At 35.4% G+C, this 22,782-nt stretch overlaps 1 protein-coding gene across 1 annotated transcript; it reads right to left on the bottom strand.

Annotated features, from left to right (window-relative positions):
* Nucleotides 1–2,377: 2,377 nt before the first annotated feature.
* Nucleotides 2,378–11,613, bottom strand: LOC104227239 (agamous-like MADS-box protein AGL19). Its single transcript, XM_009779448.2, has 7 exons — nucleotides 10,981–11,613; nucleotides 7,871–7,958; nucleotides 3,833–3,894; nucleotides 3,508–3,607; nucleotides 3,201–3,242; nucleotides 3,068–3,109; nucleotides 2,378–2,593 (listed from the first exon to the last, which is right to left on the bottom strand). The coding sequence occupies exons 1-7, from the start codon at nucleotides 11,160–11,162 to the stop codon at nucleotides 2,471–2,473; spliced, it is 639 nt and encodes a 212-aa protein (XP_009777750.1). The 5' UTR covers nucleotides 11,163–11,613; the 3' UTR covers nucleotides 2,378–2,470.
* Nucleotides 11,614–22,782: the final 11,169 nt, after the last annotated feature.

The raw sequence follows: 22,782 nt of genomic DNA on the forward strand, positions 1-22,782 counted from the left end.
ATTCTAGTAGCTCGTGCACTTGTGACACCAGGTTCAGGGAATTGTAATAGATATTTGGCTGGTTTAGCTTCCGCGTTAACACTTTAGATTATTTCAATTATTTCAGTTCTTTCTTAATATTATCACTTAAACTTTTAAAATGAATAAAATTGTTCTAACGTTGACTTGCCTAGCAAGTGAAATGTTAGGCGTCATCGCGGCCCCGACAGTGAGAATTCCAGGTCGTGACACAAGGAAGTCAGTCAGTGGTTTTGTAGTGAAGCTGGGAGATTCTTTGATCTCTTGGAAATCAAAGAAGCAGAACACCATTTCAAGGAGCTCAGCAGAGGCAGAGTATAGAAGTATGGCAAATGTTGTGGCAGAGATAGTTTGGTTAGTAGGATTGTTCAAGGAGTTGAATTTTGATGTAGAAGTGTCAGTATAGCTATTCTGCGACAGTAAGGCAGCAATTCAAATAGCAACAAATTTCATATATCATGAGCGCACTAAGCACATAGAAATTGATTGTCACTTCGTTAGAGAGAAGGTGCAGGAGGGTCCCATTCAAACAGTTCATGTACCAGCAAACCTGCAACTAGCTGACATTCTCACAAAAGTACTTGGTAAATCACAACATGATTTCTTATTGTCCAAGCTGGGAGTGTTCAATCTCTTCGCACTACACAGCTTGAGGGGGAGTGTTAAGAGGAATAAGGACATGGGTTAGTTAGACAATTAGTTAGTTGTAGCTTCAGTTAATTATGTGGGTTGGTTATTAGTTACTGTGAGTTAGTTGTATATAAATGTATGTGTACGGTTCATAACATATATAGTGGAAAGAATGAATTTCTCTTCTTCTTTGTTTCTCTCTTCTCTCTCGATTTAGAAGCTTTCATGGCTGCATCTCAACACAAATATATTCAATTTACTTAAAAATAAATCAAGAAATGTTATCCAGATTAGACAATTAGTACAAAACATAATCCAAACTATCATGCATAAAAAAAATAGCTGGAAAGAACGAATGAATGAAAGAAAAAAAGGTATGGCATTAGAAAAACACTCCTAAAAGTAACAGAAAAGAAATAGTACCTGATCTTAGAGAGATTGCATGGAAGAAATTCTAAATGAAAGACTGTAATAGTACAACTTTATCAAGAAATTAAAAGGGTGCAGCAGTACAACTTTAAGATGATTTAGTCAGTTCATTGTACCTATCTTTACGGAATTGTCTTTTCATTTAGTTGGTTTATTGTAGACTGCAGTATCATACTATATTTTATAAGTGGGACGATCAAAATTGAAAGTTAAAATACGAAAATAACCCTATAAAGCTAAAGTACTATAATACACTTAAAAATAAATAAATTACCCATTAAAAGTTGAGTAACAATTTTTGCCCTTTTCTAAAACATTATCCCTATTATAGTTTTGTAATGTTACTTTTTGGCACAAAACTATAATAGGGATAGTGTTTTAGAAAAGGGCAAAAATTGTTACTCAACTTTTAATGGGTAATTTATTTATTTTTAAGGGTATTATAGTACTTTAGCTTATAGGGTTATTTTTGTCTTTCAACTTTTAATTTTGGTCTTCTCACTTATAATATAGTATATGATATGATGTGATTATAGACAATTATACACACATTATTCAAGAATTTTATATATATTACATTTGTTGACCCGTTTCATTTCCAGTTAAATTTTTTGTTAATGTTCAATACCTAACTAAAGTAAGACACAAATATCTCAGGCTTCTGGTCCATGATTTAGGTATAGAGTAGTCAAGACTTTTTTGGAGAGAAATGCAAAATGAAGAGAAAAAGACCTCATTAATTTTGACATCTCCAATTTATTAACTGGAAAGTTCATAGCAAAGACTAACTTATAACCAACTTGTAGCAATAAGTTATACTCCCTCCGTTCATTTAAAAAATAATAAATGAAGTGCATAATTTATCATGATATCCATATTAATTGATGCATATTTTATTGGATTTGAGAAAATAATTTGAAATGAGTAATAAATACTGTGGGTATAACAGGAAAAAAAATTGTCTTATCTTAATATACGTAAAGTGACAAGTAAAAATGAAAATTTACTTTTGATATACATGACAAGTACAAGTGAATGGAGGGAGTATAACTCATCACTTAACTAAAGGAAATACAGCAAAAAAGGAAATAAAATTAAATGTGTATATACATTTCTCTAGACAAAACTATCATTTGCATCATTTTGATGATTATTAATGCACAACTGATATCTCTACCTGCATTAGGTAGGGGTAAGGTCTGCGTACAGACTACCCTCCCCAGATCCCACCTATTGAGATCAAACTGGATTTGTTGTTATTGTAACTGATAAGAAAGAAAAGAAGAAAAAGATAACCATATTGACTGCAATTTATTTTTTACTTAACTCAAGAAACTAATTACAGTGGTAAAAAGCTTGAAGTAATGCAATTATTTTTCACAGTTGAGAAAAATTAATGGGATCTTTGTCTTTGAGGAAGTCCAATAAAGAGCTCTGTCTCTACTTCCATTGTTTGTCTTTCAGTGTCTTCCTTTTCCTGAGGAACTGTTGTCATAAGCTGTGGTAGCACCTCACACTGAAAAACAAATTTAATATTAAATTTTCTTCGAGTAATATGTACTAGTAAATAAAAATGCAGTAATATAGAAGAAATTGACCCATTAACCAATCAACTATACTTCAATTCAAAACTAATTGACATCAACAATAATAATCTATATGCATTTCATTCTTCAACATTAATTTTTATATATCGTGGTTAGATCATATTACTTAGATTTGCCAAAAATATTGCCGCACCCACATCAGGCACTCCAAAATTACATTACTTTTGGAGGATTTGGCGTACACCAGACAACAGTTTTGAAGTATCCGAGAAATATATCATACATATAATCTCAACAAATCAAAATATGTGGAACTATCTTTAGCTGTCCATTTAGACATAAATTATTATTTTGAGTATTTACAAATACCGAACTTCAGTATCTTCAAATTAATTGTTAGAATGGACTTGACATGTAGGCAAATATTTCGTGTAATATCTTACCCTTTTCTTCAAGTCTGCATTTTGCTTCATTAGGAATTTTTCCTGAGAGTACAAGAGAAACAGTGTACTTTATAAGCCAACTGGATTAACAGTTCTGAGTTTTATTAATATTAAATACTTCTAAGGTATTTACCTCTTCCTTTAGGTGAGCAATCTGTTCCCTGAATAACAGGTTCTGAGACAAAACAAAAAAGAAATTAAGTTATATATATAAATTCAGCAGTGTTAACATTCTTTTCAGTTTAACCTATTATAGCAAATTACTAATATTTTTTTCCAAGTTACAATTTCCTATGCTATATTGATAATTAGTGTATATCTCTTACGTAATAACCCGATTGTGTAAATATCTTTTAGAGTAAGGAAAAGATTATGCATCCAGCTGCAGCAGAAAAAAAAAGGAAAAATTGAAAACGAGAGAGAGAACATATTATGCACACCTTTCTTGCCCTAATGCAGCTTAAACTTCGTTCCAACTGTTCTTCTACCTGTTGAAGTTCATCATAGGAGGAAGAATCTAAACCTTCTCCTAAAAGCTTTCTGCAATATATAATGCATAAAGAATTAGCAGAACCATTTGTAGGTTTTATTCTGCGGCTAAGTTGCGGGGACTCTTCAAAATGCTGTCACACCCATGTCATATCCTCCAAAAATACATTATTTTTGGAGGATCCGACACGCACCCAACTATATTTTCTGAGAGTCCGAGCAACATAGTTCTGCAGTGTTCATATTGTGCTACAGTACAGAAAACTAGGAGAGAACCTTTTAGAATCTTCAAGAAACTCGAGCTTTCTAGTCATTGTTGCAATCTCCTCTTTCAAATGCTACATAAAATACATGAGTATAAAAATACCAAGAGACTCAGCAAAGCAGCAGTAATGAAAAAGCATGCATGGAAATGCATTAAACAAGATGCTATCAACACACAGATTATAAGCAAGCTGATTATAATGAGTTATATATCTAAATTAAGGACTGTGTTATTTTATATATGTTGGGTATGCGAACAAAGTTCCACATTGATCGCTGAAAAATTTGGAAGCCTACATATAAGGTGTAGAGATCTTTTAATAGTGTGGGGCCTTTTGGAAAAACTGTGCGGGCTTGGCCCAAAGCAGATAATAGCGGTGTTTAGAGTATCATTGGGGTTGCTTATATTAGGGTGATTAAGGACATGTATGATAGAGCTAAGACACAGGTTAGGACAGTTGGGGCGACAAGGAGCATTTTCCGGTTGTTATGGGTTTACACCAAGGATCGGCGCCAGCCCATTCTTATTTGCCCTGGCGATGGACACACTGACACACCATATCCAAGGGGAGGTGACATGGTGTATGTTATTCGCTGTTGATATTGTTCTGATCGATGAGACGCGAGACGGTATTAACGAGAGGTTGAAGGTTTGGAGATAGACCCTTGAATCTAAAGGTTTCAAGTTGAGCAGGACTAAGACAGAATACGTGGAGTGCAAGTTTAGCGGCGTTTCATGAGAAGTGGACATGGACGTGAGGCTTTACTCTCAAGTCATTCCCAAGAAAGGGAGCTTCAAGTACCTGGGGTCGTTTATCTAGGAGGATGGGGAGATTGATGAAGATGTTACGCGCCGTATAGGTGGGGTGGATGAAATGGAGACTAGCATCTAGTGTCTTATGCGACAGGAAGGTGCCCCCAGAGCTTAACGGTAAATTCTATAGAGCGGAGGTCAGACCGACCATGATCTATGGTGTTGAGTATTGGCCAGTCAAAAATTCTCATATCCAGAAGATAAAAGTTACAGAAATAAGGATGTTGAGATTGATGTGCGGGCACACTAGGCTGGATAATATTAGGAATGAAAATATCTGGGTGAAGGTGGGCATGGAACCCATAGAAGACAAGATGTGGGCAGCTAGACTTAGAAGGTTCGGACACGTGCGGAGGAGAAGCATGGATACCCCGGTTAGGAGATATGAACAGCTAGCCTTGACGGGTGTGAGAAAACTTAGAGGGCAGAATATTGGGAAGAGGTGATCAGGCAGGACCAGGTGCGGCTTCAGATTTCCGAGGACATGGCCCTTGATAAGAAGTTGTGGAGGGTGAACATTAAGGTTGTAGGTTAGGAAGTAGGAGGCTAGCATGGGTTCTGTCTTAGGCTGCTAGTGACTTCAATTGTGTCCATATTACTTCAATAGGGCTGCAGGTTTGGTCGTAGGAGACTAGTCCGATCCATTACTCTATTGTCTTAGGATGCTGGTGGCTCTTGTTGTATCCATATTACTCTATTGTGTATGTAGTACTGCGCTATTGTTACTGCTTATTGTTATTGCTTTTCTTTCTATTTTCTGGTTATTACGTTGATGATGTTATCTTTCTTTCTTTCTTGCTCCCTCTGATATACTTGCGCCACTGTCGCTTCCCATCTTCTTTAGCTAAGGGTCTATCGAAAATAGCCTCTCTACTCCTCCGGAGTAAAAGTCAGGCTTGCGTACACATTATCCTCCCCAGACCCTACTTGTGGGATTTCACTGGGTTATTTTTGTTATTGTTAAGAGTATCATTGGGTCGTTTTAGCCCAACAACTAGAATCAGAGCCCAGGTTCAGCGGGATAAGTATAACAATGATAGAGTGATAGTGGAGGGCTCGTTTTGCTTACCCTTACGAGGTTGGAGATGCGCACACAAAAAGAAGCTAGTAGCTGACTTTGGTTGCCATAAATACTCTAACGATGTGGATGACATACAATAAATTTCAAATTGACCCGTGGATTGTGGTAATGGCTATATGAAACTAGTTTGAGGAGAAGACTTGTGGATTGTGATAGTGGACCACGTGGAACTTAGTTCGAGGGGAAGATCGAAAGACAAAACTCGTAAAATAAGCAACATAAAGCACATCAATTACACCAACGTAATAACAAATGCAATATTTATCCAGATGGTATATAAATTTCTCTATGCAATATATAGTAGTTCTTAAATACTAACTACTGTTAGTTTTGTGAGACGAAGAGAAGAAATAAATCAGAAAAATAATTTTGAACAGATAGTATAACTTAAGCAGTTGAATTCTTCGCATGCTTTTGTTGTTTTTTTTGTCACAAGAAATCCTAGTTGGTTTGTCTTGCGTTTCACCAAAATCCTCTTAAATTCTTCTTAGAAAGCACCTTTTTTTGAATGGCTTATTCAAAGCTTGCTGGTTCAACCATGCAATAGTTGCATGATACATGAATTTCAGCAATGCATTTAATCTTTCGTGGAAACTACTTGGGCTTGCGTGTTAAAACTTTATCATGCTTGAAGACAATATTTGATCAAAATATCCTGAAGCTTTTTCAACATTATTTTCCTCTTTTTCAGATTCTTCTTCAGCTACTACTAGGAACGGAGCTAGAAGTTGGCATACGAGTTTGATCAAACTCAGTAACTTTAGTTTAAACCTTGTAGTTGTATTAAAAAATTTGTTGGGCTAAAACGATCTAAAAGACACTCTTAATTTTGTGTGATATTGTTCATTTCTAGCCAAGCCGACATAGTTTTCCTCAAAAAGATTTTACACTATTAAGAGATTCTTACACTTTATATGTAGGCTCCAAATCTTTTTAGCAAGTAATGTGGGACTCTGTTCACACACCCAACAATCTCTTTCCCTCGAAATAAATTTCTTATGACCCTCACCACGATCCATAGGTCAATTTTAGAGATTCATCGTTTGACGTCCACATCATTAGAGTATTTATAAACCGAAACCCGCAACTAGATTCTTCTTTTATGTGTCTTCTTACGTGCGTGTCTCCAAGCTCCTAAGGGGAGGTAAACCGAACCCACACCATCACTCTACCATTGTCACACTCATCCCGTCGAACTTGGGCCCTAATATAAGTTGTTAGATCAAAACGGTCCAAAGATACTCTTAATATGGTGTGATATTGTCTGTTTTGGATCAAGTTCGTACGATGTTCCCCAAAAGGTTTCACATCATTAAAAGATCTCTACATCTTATATGTAGGGTCCCAGTCTTTTCAGGTACCAATGTGGGACTTTGTTCGCACATTACACCCAACAAAATTTACTACATATATATAAAAATTAAAGTCAGAACCATATTAACATAATGTCATTGTCCTAAAATTTAGAATAGTATAAATTTAATTTCAGATCCTAGCTCAGCATACTTGTCTTTCAACCTTATTTTGCGCCAAATTCCAATGAGCTTCTTCGTCGAACAACACATCTTTCTTTATGATGATTGTCTTCTTCTTCTAACTATACAAACTATATAGTATACATAGCCTTTTAACTTTCAAGAAATAGCCAACAAAAAATACATTTCTTGCTTCTCTTACTCCAAGTTGCACTATATATTGTTTCAACAGCAATTGCATATCTTTTTCTTGTTCTTTACTCTTGACTTGCATACTTGCACATATATAAACACGAGGAAAACCTTATAGTTCCCTAAGAGACACACTGGACTCTTGTACCAAAATGTTAAAATAGTCTAGATATATGCATGTTAATTTTGATCCATCATTTTGAAACCCCAAGACTACTTTTAATTAATAAAAAAGACAACACATGAAATTTAACAACTATGTAAAACCCAATCCTTCCTCAGATACAACTAGAAGCTATTTATATATACCTGCAATGAGACAAGGAGGGTCATGAAAATGCATGCTGTTGAGACAACATGTAAGCTGGTAACATCAACTTATATTAATTAGTTTAAGTAAAACATTTTGATTAGATGACGTATTTGTGTCCTAACAGAATGCAAAAATGAAAAAAGAACAGAATGCAAAAATGAATAAGGATGCTAACCTCAGTAGTTTGTATATCAGCTATCTTTGATCTGTTGAGTCCAAGATACTTGTCATTCTTCTTATATCGTTCTATGGTCTTGTTAGTACTAAAATGAAAAAACGGAATAGGATAAGAATGTGCAAGTCTCCACCATGTTACCTTAATATAAGCGAGACAAAATGAGATTGTATAGTAATATAAGTTGGACAAATTGGATTTACACTTGCAAGAATATTCCATCATGTTGGGTAACGCCAACATCCTGCCTATGGCAAAGCCCACGAGTGGACTGGATTGGCCCCGATCAAAGTCATAGTCATGCATGGTGCTTGCTTGGTGGGTTTGGTTAAGAAATAAGGTTGTGCCTATGCATGCTATCAGTTATAGCTTTTGGCATGATGGTAAGCGATTGATCTTAACAAGTGATATCATATCTAAGGGCATGAGTTCGATTCCCAAGAGCAACATACTGCATGAGGCAAGTGTTGGGAGGAGAATTTTTGGGTAAAGCCAACATCCTATCTATGGCAAGGCACACGCTGAGGCTGGGGTGGCCCGGGTCAGAGTCATATGGTCGAATATGGCGCTTGTTTGGTGGACATGATTAAGAAATAAAGTTACGCCTTTGCTATTAGCTATAGCTTTCGGCATGATGATAAGCGCTTGATCCTAACACATCATGACATGTTAATTAAATATGTTTCATTGAATTGATTTTTCTTTACGCACTTTTGCTATCTTGAGAAGAATCAGACAATTTTTTCTGATTTTGCAAATAAAAGTTTTAAAAAGTTAAAATCTATATAGTCTCCACAAGTAAGATTTTCAATTTGCACAAACTTCCCGCTCTCCAAAGCATTAAGCCATATGTTAATATCTAGAATACTTAATAAGGTGAGTAATTTCAACTCCAAAGTGAAGATATGAAAAATACTCAATGATATACATGTGTAAAAATTAATTCATCCTTCTCTAAGTTTGTCCAACATTGGTTGAGGAAAATTCCAACCGTTTCATCAAAATTGATTGTTGTCTTTTTGTATAGTCTTGAGCAATTTTGAGTCAACTTTTGGGGTTTGATTTAGGTCGAAATTTTATTCTCTTAAAATGACCTCATAGCAGTTAGCACAAACTCATCCCCATTAATTTATTCAATGTTGGACGCCTATATTATGTTATCCATGCTCCAAAAATTCAGGTCTGAGAGGTGTTAGATTGTCTCATATTGATTGAGCTACTCCAATAATCGTTTCGAATTGAATGCTTAGATTTTTTACAATAGTTTAGACAAATTTGTCTTCAATGATAGATATTTTTTGTTGTAGATGAAAAGATAATCCTTTTATAAGGCTTCTCCTCCAAAAGAGCAAATGAAAATCACAAAGGAGAATCTTCAAGGTACAGTCCAAAAATTATACCACTATTTCATTTCATAGTCTGTATTAAGAGACTCTGATGTTAAATGGATCCGAAGAGAAATACGTACGGATTGGATGGAAATTAATTATAGAAGATAGGAAAAGAGAGACTTAGAGACAAGTAAAAAGTTAGTTGAGACACGGGATGATAGGGCAAGTAGCGTCAGTACCGTTTGCTAACTGGATTTCAATATTAAGTAAACTTCTCAACGCATAATAAGTAAAAAAGTTCAACTACAAAGTAAATAGAGAAAACGTTTGATATCCATTTGTTGTTTTAAAACACCATAAATTCAATATACATGCATAACTTATATAGAAATTTATATAGTATATTTTTATATGAGATATATGTGTAACAAGAATACGTATATTGATAATGTATCTCGACTTGACATTGTGATCTCAACATCACAATTCATGAATCATTATAATCAATGTAATAACTAGCTAGCATAATAGTTCATGGTATAATAAATCTTGTATAACTAGTCTGTAAACCAAACAAATTATTCTTTAGTACTACACATACTAATTATTAAGACTTTTTCTTAGGATGAACTTGTTGAACAATACACATAAATGAAGATCTCTAAGACCTTGGAGCATCATAAAAATTGATTAATAAGAAAATGAATAATTTTTAGTCATAAAATTTTAGAAAGCAGTCAAGAGAAAAACTGCTTTATACATAGTCTATGAACTTGATATATATACGGTCAGACCTTTCAATAACAGTATCCATATATATAATAACACTTTACTATAGAAGCCAAACTTTTTCGGAACCAATTTTCATGTTATATTATAATATATGTTCTATATAACAACACTTTGCTATAACATTCAAATATTCAGAACAAACGAGACTGTTATAGAGAGATTTGACTGTAATTGATTGTCTGATATCACTGATAAAAGATTGAGGAAAGTCATGAACATATATATAAACAGGCAAAAGTGGGTGGGGTATTGGGACTGACGATTGTAAGTACAACTTCATTTCAAGTTTAACCTCATTTTATTGTAAAAAAATAAAAAGGCCACCGGCCACTTCTCCCAAGTACTAACATTTTGCCACAACATACATCAAACTTTGTTTTCTTGTTTGATGAATTACTCCTTGTATTATACACATAATCATCTATAATTTGTACAAGATTCAGCTTTATCAAGATTATACCAATTCTAAATAATTGTTGGATATGTACGGATTACTTAAATCATTCAAAGATAATTAAAGATTGTATTGGCAATACTAAGTCTTTCTAATTCTTGTTCACTGTGAGTTTTTTCTCTTTTCTTGGTATAAAACTAAGGACAAAGAATACAACAACAACAAACTTAGCATAATCACACAAAGTAGGGTGTGGGGTAGAGTGTATGTAAACCATACTCCTACCTTGTGAAGGTAAAGTGGATGTTTACAATAGACCCCGAGAAGATGGAGAATCAAGAACTTAATAACAAAACAAATAGGCAGAAAACGAAGGGACCCTTTTGGACAGATAAAGCAGGTGATCATTGTACTTGCTACTTTGTTACATTTAATGTAATTGTCTGAATAATGGATATATAAATCCTAAAGAGTAAAGAGCTACTCTATTATAAGTTGTTTAAAAATAAAGATTCTAGCTATATATACACATACAATTATGATAAAATTGTGGTGAAAAAACAAGAAGATGTAGATATAATTAATGTGTGTACCTGGAACTTGAGAATTCATAAAGCTTTCCTTTTGGAGAGAAAATAATAAGAGCAACTTCTGCATCACATAGAACTGAAAGCTCAAATGCTTTTTTAAGAAGTCCGCTTCTTCTTTTTGAGAAGGTAACTTGCCTACTTGTTGCATTTTCAATTCTTTTCATCTCAGTTTTTCCTCTCACCATCTTTTTTTCTTACTTTTAATTACTTCTTCTTCTCAGAAAAAATGGCAGATATTGTAGAGGATCTCAATTACTTTCAGATTAAGATACAAAATAATATTCAAGAAATCCTAACATATATATCCATGACAAGTTTCTATAGAAAGAAAGTTCCTTTTTTTTTTGGAGAAGATAAGAATTGATTTATACAATAGGAAGAAAACAAGACAAAAACCTATTAATGGGTGTCTCAGATCTGAAAGATGGAAGAATAAAAAAAAAAGAAATTTTTTTGTAAGTAAGACAGAAATGGAAAGGATCTGAAACCCTAATTAAGAAGACCAAGATGAGGACATATTTTTTCTGTTTTTCTATTTTTATCTTATGCCTTTTTGAGTTCACAACAACCAGAGAGAGGATATAAATAGAGAAATGATTAAGGAAAGACTTGTAAGAACCAAAACCTCATCTATTTTCTTCTTTTAGCAAACTTGTAAGAAGCACTAAATTAGACAAACAGATGCGCCCCCCCCCCCCCCCGCCCACCCACAAAAAAAAATATTAATTTTAGTGTAGTACATATATGGTAGGCTAAGGCAAACAAGTGGGGGAATTATTAATTTTGCGTTTTTAATAGAAAACAGTATAGGGACCATTGACGGCACATTCATGGTAACCTATTAGTAAATGGGGTATTATCACTCTTAATTCGCGCCGGAAAGTATTTATATTCGGTCGCCAAAAAATATATAAAATTTGTATAATTTTTGAATATAACATACAAAATATGTATATATACAAAAAAAATATACATTTTTCGACTATTATTTTGAGAGTAGATATACATTATTATTTCCCGTTAGTAAATTGGCGTGTTATATGGATTGGGAATATTATTTTTGTGCATCGATAGTGTGCTAATATTGTTTTACACTATTAAGTTATATTTCTTTTATAACTATATCTGATATTTGAAATTTTGCTGGTCGATTATTTCACATTAGCATCATGTCTAAAGGGGAAACGACTCCCTAGTCCCTACTATGGGTTTTCAATTCGAAGGGTTCGAACCGGGACCTTTAATTAAAAAATTTATCCATCTCACCACCAGGGGCGTATGTAGCCCGTAGTTGATGAGTGCAATGAAATTCATAATTTTTTATGCGGAGCATAAATTTATGTGTAAAAATCTATTAAAATTGCAACAAATAGTAAACTACAGAAACCCTAATATAATGGGTTCAATGCTAATAATATTAAATGTTGAATCCATAAAGTTTACCTAGATCCGCCTCTACTCACCACACCTTTAATAGCTATTATTAAATTACTTACAATAACATTCAATTTGTTATTATAATTTTTTATTTTACAACACAAAAAATATAATAAAAAGGTCAGTCCGGTACACTAAGTTCATGTTATGCGCAGGTTCAGGGAAGCGCCTGACACTAGAGTCTGTTGTACGCAGTCTTATTCTGTATTTCTGCAAGAGATTATTTCCACGGGTCAAACTAGTGACCTCCTAGTTAAATAACAACAACTTTACCCGTTAACACGAAAAATATAATAAAGAAATTATTATATAACATATTCAATTGTGGTGTTAAAACATATCGTACAGGCTATCAGTATGTGTATTTGAGTCCATAGGAGAAAACCCCCTGAATTGGAGTTCCTTTTTTATTTCCTTTTTCCGATACGAATCGCTGATTCGACTTTCCAAATATCATCCACACACTTAAAAGGAAACTCCATATAGAACTTGCTTTATTGTTTCTTTTGTTCAAGACAATTCTTACAGAAAATTAAAAATATGATATTTAATCTCACTCATATATTGCACATCAAATTTTATACATGACACACTTTTCTTAATAGACCGTTCTAAAAAGAATGATACATTTCTACAACTGAAAATAATTCAATTTTAAACTCTTTATTTTACTTATTTTACTCTTAGTGAGAAGCGTTTATAATAACACAAATGTCATGGCCCCACAAAGCTTTCGCCTTAAACTTTTAAGAACACAAGTTTCAAAAATCTTTTTTTTTTTCTTAAACTTCGAGCCGGATCAAACTATCTCATCTAAATTGAGACAGAGGGAGTACTCGTAGTTCATAATCTAAATGCCATAAACTCTTTATTTTGCTTTAAAAGTTCCCTCAAAGAAGCAAGTTTGGGCATGGCAAAAATTTGTGCGATCAACTTTCTTTTTGCTTGGAATTACTCTTTACCATCTAACTTATGAAGTTGGTGATTCACAATCTATGTTTTTTTTTCAACGAATAAAATTAGGTGGTTGTATCATGTATTACCAAAATCCGGAAACTTTCTTTTTTACAAATTGAAGGGTTAAAAATAATGATTTTGTGGTAAAAATAGCACGGTATAGCCAGTTTTCGAACTGGTCATTCAAAAATAGTCAGCGTTTACCAAGTCAATGAAAATTAGCCATTATTTTGCTGCAACAGAGACTGGTCCAGCATAATATACTGGAGTTCGGTGCACGTTTGTATGAACCGATATACTTTGCTAGCTCCAGTATAATATACTGGAGACTGGAGCACCGGTGCTCCAAACTTCAGTATATTATGCTAGACTGATATACTTGTTGGAACTCCAGTATATTATGTTGGAGTTCTAGTGTACTTATGCTGGAACTCCATCATATTATACTGGAGTTCCAGCATACTTATCCTGGAACAACAACAACAACAACAACAACAACCCAGTAATAATCCCACTTAGTGGGGTCTGGGGAGGGTAGTGTGTACGCAAACCTTACCCCTACCCTAGGGTAGAGAGACTGTTTCCAAATAGACCCCCGGCATCCTTCCCTCCAAGAACTTCCCACCTTGCTCTTGGGGAGACTCGAACTCACAACCTCTCGGTTGGAAGTGGGGGTTGCTTACCATCAGAGCAACCCCTCGGTTCCAGCATACTTATCCTGGAACTCCAGTATAATATGTTGGAGTTCAAGTATACTTATGCCGGAAATCCAACATAATATAATGGCGTATTTTCTGGGGTTTGAACAGTGTTTTCGTTCAAATTTATCTTTACATGAAAAATGTCTAAATTTCGATTACTTTTGAAACTGGACTATTTTTGACGACCCGTTGTAAATCTGGCTATTTTTGAATTTCTCCCGATTTTGTGGTATTAGATCCTCCGAAGTTTATTTTCTATTTTTGCACACCTAGCACTTATATCTATTTTCGGCTAAGCACTGCAATATAAAATTTTAAGATATTAGGAAGAGATCATCTCAAGATCGTTTATTAAAAACACTAATATAGAGGAATAAATGTATAATCGTGTGGTTTCCTTTTAAAAAACAAGTTTTTGAAATATCTGAAACAAAAAAAAAGGTTTGAATTAGATTCTATGAGTTAAAAATTCAATATGTTTTGGTTCTTCATTGCCTGAAAATAAATAGTACATGAGAATTGTTGGTGCCAAGCAAGAACCAAATGGACCTGTCAGTAGAAATCATTATTTAGACACATCATTGTACTTCTCAAAATAGTTTGAATATCTCTGACGCCATTTTTTTTTAATTTTTTTTTCTTAACTTCCATTAAGGTCTCATATTTCAAATAAATTTCTCCCTCCAGTTTTATGTCCAAAAAAACAATCTCATGGATACCTTTGATAGCTTAAGGATCTATCAAACAACCCCTCTTTTGTTTTATATTCTTATTTTTGTATCTGCATTGGGACATTGTTCTCTAGAACGATTAAGCTACTTAAAAAGTTACTTCCTCCCTCCCATTTTATGTAATAATGTTTGACAAAATATACCAATAATAACAAATCCAGTGTAATCTTATAAATGGGTCTGATGAGGGTACAGTGTACGCAAACTTTACCCCTACCTTGTGAGTGTATAGAGGTTGTTTTCGATGGACCCTCGGATCATGGAATGTTTGACAAATTACGAAGTTTAAAAATAAAATAAAGACTTTTAAAAGTAGTAGTATAAAATAAGTATAGATATTTGTATGCTATAAAGCATATCATTAAGAGTAAAATAAAAAAAAAGTTAAAAATAAATTATTTTTAGATATAGAAAAATATCATTTGCTCAGGATGGACTAACAAGAAAGAGTATGGGCAGAAAAAATAATTTTATTAATAATATTTCTATGTCACCAAGAAAAAAAGGAAAATATCTTAGTATATAAAGTTAGAGGAGAAATCTGGTTTTTTAAAGTCAAAGTTAAAATGAGAAAAACGATTTGCACCTGAAAAAGGAAAGAATAATATGCATTAAACACATATCACACCTTTTTTAGGTGAGGGTTGCCTAAAAAAGATTTTTGCACACAGTCTAATGGTCTATGTTCACAGAAGAGTTCAATTTCCGTACAACTATTTTTAAAACGTCAACATCGGTCCGTACAAGGTCCAATGTCATTGGCCATTCAGAAAGCGTCACGTAGTATTCATTAACGCTGCTTCACGTGGCTCGTCCTTCTGTGTGGCGTCTTTGGCTGGTTACTATTAACTTTTTCCTCTTTTTAATTCTTTTCTTCTTTTGTTGGCCCTTGGCCGTCCTTTTTTCTATTTCTTTATTTCTAACATTTAATACAAAAAATTACAAGACCTACAACTCAGGAATGGATGCATGGTCGAAGATATTAGTTGGGCAAAATCTAATAGCTTTAACTAAATTTTATATATGTGTTAGACAAATTTATTAGATATTTATTTAAGAGGGTTTTCAGAAATCACTATTGTTTAGTGGTTGTTAATTTCCTATAGCTACCAATATACTTCCTCGTTTCAATTTATGTGAACATTTTTAACTGGGCATGGAGTTTAAGAAAAAATGAAGACTTTTGGAATGTGTGGTTCTAAACAAGTCAAAAAGGGGCTCAGAGTAGTATTTGTGTGGTTATATATAAACTTCTCACTAATGGTAAATTGTAAGTTTAAGCCAAATTATTACATAATTTAGAAAGAGGTCATTCTTTTTTGCAAACAAACCAAAAAAAAAATAGGTTCATATAAACTGGAACAGAGGGAGTACATAATTACTTCCTATAGCTACTATTTAGTTGTTACGGTGTGTATTCGCGATATCTGCTATATTCATGAATACAACAGCAAAAAGTGCCTAAAAATCAGGGTAGTCCACCTATACGCGCATGTATTCACATGTATTCGCGCCATTTATTCATGAATACAGCAGTAAAAAATGCCTAAAATCAGGGCAATCTAGTTGTACGCGTATGTATTCACACGTATTCGCGTCATGTATTCATGAATACACCAGCAAAAGGAGCCTAAAATCAGGGCAGTCCAGCTATACACGCATGTGCTCACATGTATTCATGAATACAATAGTAAAAAGCACCTAAAATCATGGCAGTCCAACTGTACGCGCATGTATTCATATCTATTCGCGCCATGTATTCATGAATACAGTAACGACAATCACCTTAAAAATAGGTATGTCCAGCTGTTTAAGAGAGAGGAAAAACATAAATAGCATATTTCATGCCTTATTTTATGCTTCAATGGTAGTATATTGTCACGACCCGGATTTTTTCACCTCGGGAGTCGTGATGGCGCCTACTAGTGAAAGTTAGGCAAGCCAACAATTCTAATTTAATTACTCTTTTCAAGTCTTTAAGTCCTTATAATTTCAAAATAACATATCAAAACAGCGGAAATAATAATATCAAAAACAAAGCGGAAGACAAAATCTAATAATTTAACTTAATACAAACTACGAAAGTCTAAATACATCTCTATCCATAATTTGGTGTCACAATTTCACAGACTGTCTAAGAGTACTACAAATAAAGTCTAACTAGAAATACATGGATCTTCCTCTAAATAAGAAAAAAAAAATAGAAACAAATAATAGAAGGAGACGCCAAGGCCCCCGGACGTCTGCAGGACTACCTCGGGTCGCATGTTGGACTGAAGGCAGCAACCTCACTGCGGTTCAAATGCTCTGGTACCAGTATCTGCACATAGTGCAGAGTGTCGTATCAGCACAACCGACCCCATGTGTTGGTAAGTTCCTAGCGTAACCTCGGTGAAGTAGTGACGAGGCTAGGACCAGACTACCAAATAAATATATGCAGATAAATCATATACAGTGGGAAATAAAAGCAGATATTCACAGTTAAAGATGGGGAGGGGAAAGCATGCTACAGAGAGTATTGGATAACAACAAAATACCAAAAAGGAATGTAAAGAAACCAGAATTTAATTGCCAACAATAATGAGTAAAAACAAACAGAGTATTTACTTTAATTTCTTTCTTGTTGCAGGCGTGCAACCCGATCCCATTTCATATACCTCGTTGCAGGCGTGCAACCCGCTCCCATTTTATATATCTCGTTACAGGCGTGCAACCCGCTCTCATTCCATATATCTTGTTGCAGGCGTGCAACCCGATCCCATTTCATATATCTCGTTGCAGACGTGCAACCCGCTCCCATTTTATATATCTTGTTGCAGGAGTGCAACCCGTTCCCATTTCACATACCTTGTTGCAGGCGTGCAACCTACTCCCATTTCACATATCTTGTTGCAGGCGTGCAATCCGATCCCATTTCAAATCAACATCAATCACAAAAGAATCTCGGCAAGGGAACAAGAGTATAACAACAACATACCGGCAAGGGAGACAATATCATAAACAATAACATCCCGGCAAGGGAACCAACAATGATAATCAACATATTAAGCATGAATAAATCTCAACGGAGTCACAACAATTACAACACTAGACCCACGGGCATGCTTGACACCGACGTATAGACACTCGTCACCATGCCTATACATCGTACTCCACAATTAACACATAGCAATTAAGACACAAGTCTTAATCCCTCAAGCTAAGGTTAAACCAAACACTTACCTCAAACTTCCACGGCCAACTCAAGCCTCAAACACCACTTTTCCTTTAGAATTCGCCTCAAAATTACTTGTATCTAGTCCAAATTAATTTAACAACATTAATAAATGCTAAAGAATTCGTACTCAATGCTTAATTATAGGTTTTCCATCATTTTTTCCAAAATGTCAAAAATTGACCCTCGGGCCCACTTGATCGAAACTCGAGGTTCGGACCAAAACCCAATCACCCACGAGCCCAAATATGCAATTAGTTTCAAAATCCGACCCCAAAATAAGGTCTAAATTCCAGTTATTCAAAAAGTCCTAACTCTACCCAAATTCCTAATTTCTACCATAAAAATCCTAAATTTTTGGATAAAAATTGATGAAATGCAATGGGAATTTGAAAGAAAAAGGTTTAGAATCATATACCAATGCTTGGGGGAAGAACTTGTTCTTTGAAAATCGCCTCAATGTTGTCTAATTTTGAAAATATGAAGCTATGGACTCAATCCCGATTTTGCTACTGTTTTTAATTCACTAGACAAGCCTTATTCGCGTTCGCGAAGGGCCTGTCGCGTTCGTAAAGGGTCAGGACCAATTGCCTTCGCGTTCATGTTTAGTGCCTCACGTTCGCGGAGCTTTAGCTCCTCAAGCCATCGCGTTCGCGGGCCAGTGTCCGCGTTCGCATAGAACAAAAACCCATTTCCCCTGTCCCGGCCAAAAGGCCTTCGCGTTCGCGATAGCAAGTTCGCATTCGCAAAGGGTAGCACTCCCAAGGTTTCCCGTTCACGTAGAAGGAATTGTCCTTCAGCCTGACTTACCATTCGCGTTCGCAAGAGTCCTTCCGCGAACGCGAAGAACAAAACTCTAGAATACCAGAAACTGACAACCTGCAACTTTTCTAAGAGTAAAAACATTCTGAAACCTATCTGAAACTCACCCGAGCCCTCGGGGCTCCAAACCAAACATGCATACTAACTCAAAAACATCATATAGACTTATTCGTGCGATCAAATCGCCAAATTAACCGCTTTAACAACGAATTTAGCAACAAAATCAAAGAAAAATTTCAAGAACACTTAGGTTTCAAATTTCACAACTGAGGGTCTGATTCACGTCATTTCAAGTTCGTTTCTTACCAAATTTTACAGGCTCAATCTAAACACCATATAAGACTTGTACCAGGCTCCGGAGCTAAGTTACGGGCCCGATACCATCAATTTCAAATACATTCAAATTTCCAAAAACTCTTGGAATTTCAATTAAACAATTTTCTTCAAAAATTTATTTCTCGGGTTTGGGACCTCGAAATTCAATTTCGGGCATACGCCCAAGTTCTATATTTTCCTACATACCCTCTAGGACCGTCAAATCATGGGTACGGGTCCGTTTGCCCAAAATATTGACCGAAGTGAACTTAAATTCATTTTAAAAGCAAAATTCATCATTTTTCGCAGATTTTCATATAATTGCTTTCCGGATACACGCCTAGACTGTGCACACAAATCGAGGTGAGGAAAAAGGGAGGTTTTAAGGCCTCGAAACATAGAATTTATTTCTAAAACAAGTGATGACCTTTTGGGTCATCGTTCTCTAACTCTAAAACAATCGTTCATCCTCGAACGGACATAAGAAGAAAGTACCTGAGTTGGAGAAAAGATGGGGATAACTACTCTGTATATCGGACTCGGACTCCCAGGTCGATGCCTCAACAGGCTGACCTCTCCATTGAACATGAATAGAAGGGAAACTCTTCGATCTCAACTGACGAACTTGCCGGTCTAGAATAGCTACCAGCTTCTCTTTATAGGACAAGTCCTTGTCCAACTGGACAGTGCTGAAATCTAACACGTGGGATGGATCACCGTGATGCTTCCGAAGCATGGAGACATGAAACACTGAACGCACGGTCGATAAGCTCGGCGACAATGCAAGTCTGTAAACCACCTCTCCCACTCAATCAAGAATCTTAAACGGGCCAATGAACCTAAGGCTATGCTTGCCCTTCTTTCCAAATCTCACTACGCCCTTCATAGGCGGCACCCGAAGCAACACCCGCTCGCCGACCAAGAATGCCACATCACGAACCTTACGGTCGACATAACTCTTTTACCTGGACTGAGCTGTACGAAGCCTATCTTGAATGATTCTGACCTTGTCCAAGGAATCCTGCATTAGATCCGTACTCAACAACCGAGCCTCTCCCGGCTCAAACCATCCAACTGACGATCGACACCGCCTACCATATAGAGCCTCATAAGGAGCCATTTGGAAGCTCGACATGTAGCTGTTGTTGTAGGCAAACTCCACTAAAGGCAAGAACTGATCCCATGAGCCTCCAAAGTCAATGACACAAGCTCGGAGCATATCCTCCAAAATCTGAATAGTGCGCTTGGACTGCCCATTCGTTCGAGGATGAAATGATGTGCTCAACTCAGTCCGTGTGCCAAACTCCCCCTAAACTGCTCGCCAAAAATGTGAGGTTAACTATGTACCTTGGTCCGATAGAATAAATGTAATACTAAGCCTTCATTAAAGATAGAATAATTCTTCAGTTCTAAGCTAAGAAGAACAAAGCAAAAAAAACAAAAACAAAAGAGGGATTAAGCTATGATTAACAGACTAAAATCAAATTCCAAAATCCATCTTTACTTCACCATTCAAACCAAACATTCACATGATTCAAGTTTCGAGCATGTACCTGATTACAGCAGTAACAAAGAAATTATGAGCTTAGATGACAGTAGCAGCAGTAAACCAAAGCAGTAAACTCAACAGCAGCGAGAAAACCCCCAGATTCAACCAAATGCTCAGTAAAATCAACTTGAACACCAATGAAACATACCCTTGACCCAGAAATCAGTACTCAAACTTCAAAAGAAACAAGTTAAGCCATTTCTCACAATTAATGAAACTCAGATTGCTTTGCCAAATTGAAATTCACACGAAACCAGAATCGAGATCAATAGAACCGTCGAATTTTTTTTGCCTTTTGGTATTTTCTGGACTTTTTATCTCTTCAACCCCTTGCCTTCTAAGGCAAGAAAGAGTCACTTTATATGCAAGCCAATAGGGCAACAGTAAAAGAAACAGATTTGCCACTTTAGTCCTCTTTGAATTATTGTTTTAGCTTAGAAAATGCCTAAAATTCTGACTTCTTTTCCAAGTTACACTATCAAAAGTCTGAAATATCAAAAAAAAACCTCCCTAGAAATTTCTATTTCTGTTATCAGAAAGATTCCCCCCTTTAAACTCCCCAAAATACCCTCCAACTCCCCTGGATTTACCTCTAGTCTACCAAACAAGAGTCTGGGCCAAACGACCCAATTCAATGGGTCTGAATAGACCCAAGTGAATTTATTACTAGGCCTGCTAATTTTAAGGATTTAATCCAAACCAGCACAAATCCCCAATTTGGAGGATAGGCTAAAACTCCCAACAAAAGACTTAGGGGAACCAAAATAAACCGAGGGAGATCCAATTGATTGACTAAATAAAACCTAAAAATTATATAAACTAACTTCCAAATTAATCTAGCTAATGTGACATGAAAAACAGAAGAATAAAAATGAACACACATAATAAGAAAACATGTGAAACAGAACCAAAAAAACAAAGAAAACAGATTAAACTAACAAAGAGAAATACAAGGAGAAGAAGAACTTTGAATTAGTACCTAACATTCGATGAAATAATCCAGAAAACACCCCCGAGCCCTTGACTCTTTGATTTCTGACCTACTACGATATTAATCGTGTGTTCTTAATAAGAATACACGAGTAAAATTGAGATAGACCCAAATCTTCAACAGGATCGACTCTGAGACCCTTTTGGGAATTAGGGCATTTCTTTGATACGAGATTCGAACAGTTCCGGGGAGATTTGAGGGAAAAGAGGTGCGGATTTGGAAAGAGGAGAAAGAGGAGAAGCTAGGATGTAATTTTGGTGGCGATTGGAGACTCGTCGCCGCCGTAGGCGATTTCCGGCGGCGGCAGACGGTGGCTCAGGGTGGGGAATCGGTCTCTAGGGTCTGATAGAGAAGAGAGATGAGGGAGTGGGGGGGGGGGGGTCGTTAGGACACTTTTATATTCACACACCCCAGCTTCTCAGCCATTCGATCAAGGAACCTCGGCGGCTGGGATTTGTTACAAGCAAAACGGGGTTGTTTGGTTAATTAATGGAGATGAACCGGGTCGGGGAGTTGCTCTTCTTTTCCTTCTTTCTTTCTTTCATTTTTTTCTCTTTTTCTTTTCTTCTTCTTTTTTTTTCAAAATTTAATCAACAATCAAAATTAATTTCTAGAACTTAAAAAAAACTAATTAAACCTAAAATGATAATTAACACAATTAATTAAAAACAAATTAACATAAAAGATACTCAAAATCAAAGCTAAAATTAAAAGTGCAAATTAAACTATTTTCTTTGTGATTTTTCCCATTTTATAAAACAAATAATTTTGTAATTAATCCTAAAATGTAAAATTAAACCCTAAATGCAAATGCCAAGTATTGTTTGTATTTTTCATTAATTGAATAAAATAAACATGCACAGCCAAATGCAAACAATTAACGAAAAATGCCACCAAATTCCACAAAATTGCAAATACTGAAAGTAATTATTTTGTGCTGAATTTATGGGAGTAATTCATATAAGGCAAAAATCGCGTGCTCACAGCTGCCCCTCTTTTCCCGGAAACACGAAGAGTTTTCGTGCAAAGATAAAGTGAGCGGATACGAGCGATTTTTGCCCATTGAATACTCCGTGGGAAGTATTTTT

Source organism: Nicotiana sylvestris, chromosome 8, assembly GCF_000393655.2.
Source record: "Nicotiana sylvestris chromosome 8, ASM39365v2, whole genome shotgun sequence".
Taxonomy (NCBI): domain Eukaryota; kingdom Viridiplantae; phylum Streptophyta; class Magnoliopsida; order Solanales; family Solanaceae; genus Nicotiana; species Nicotiana sylvestris.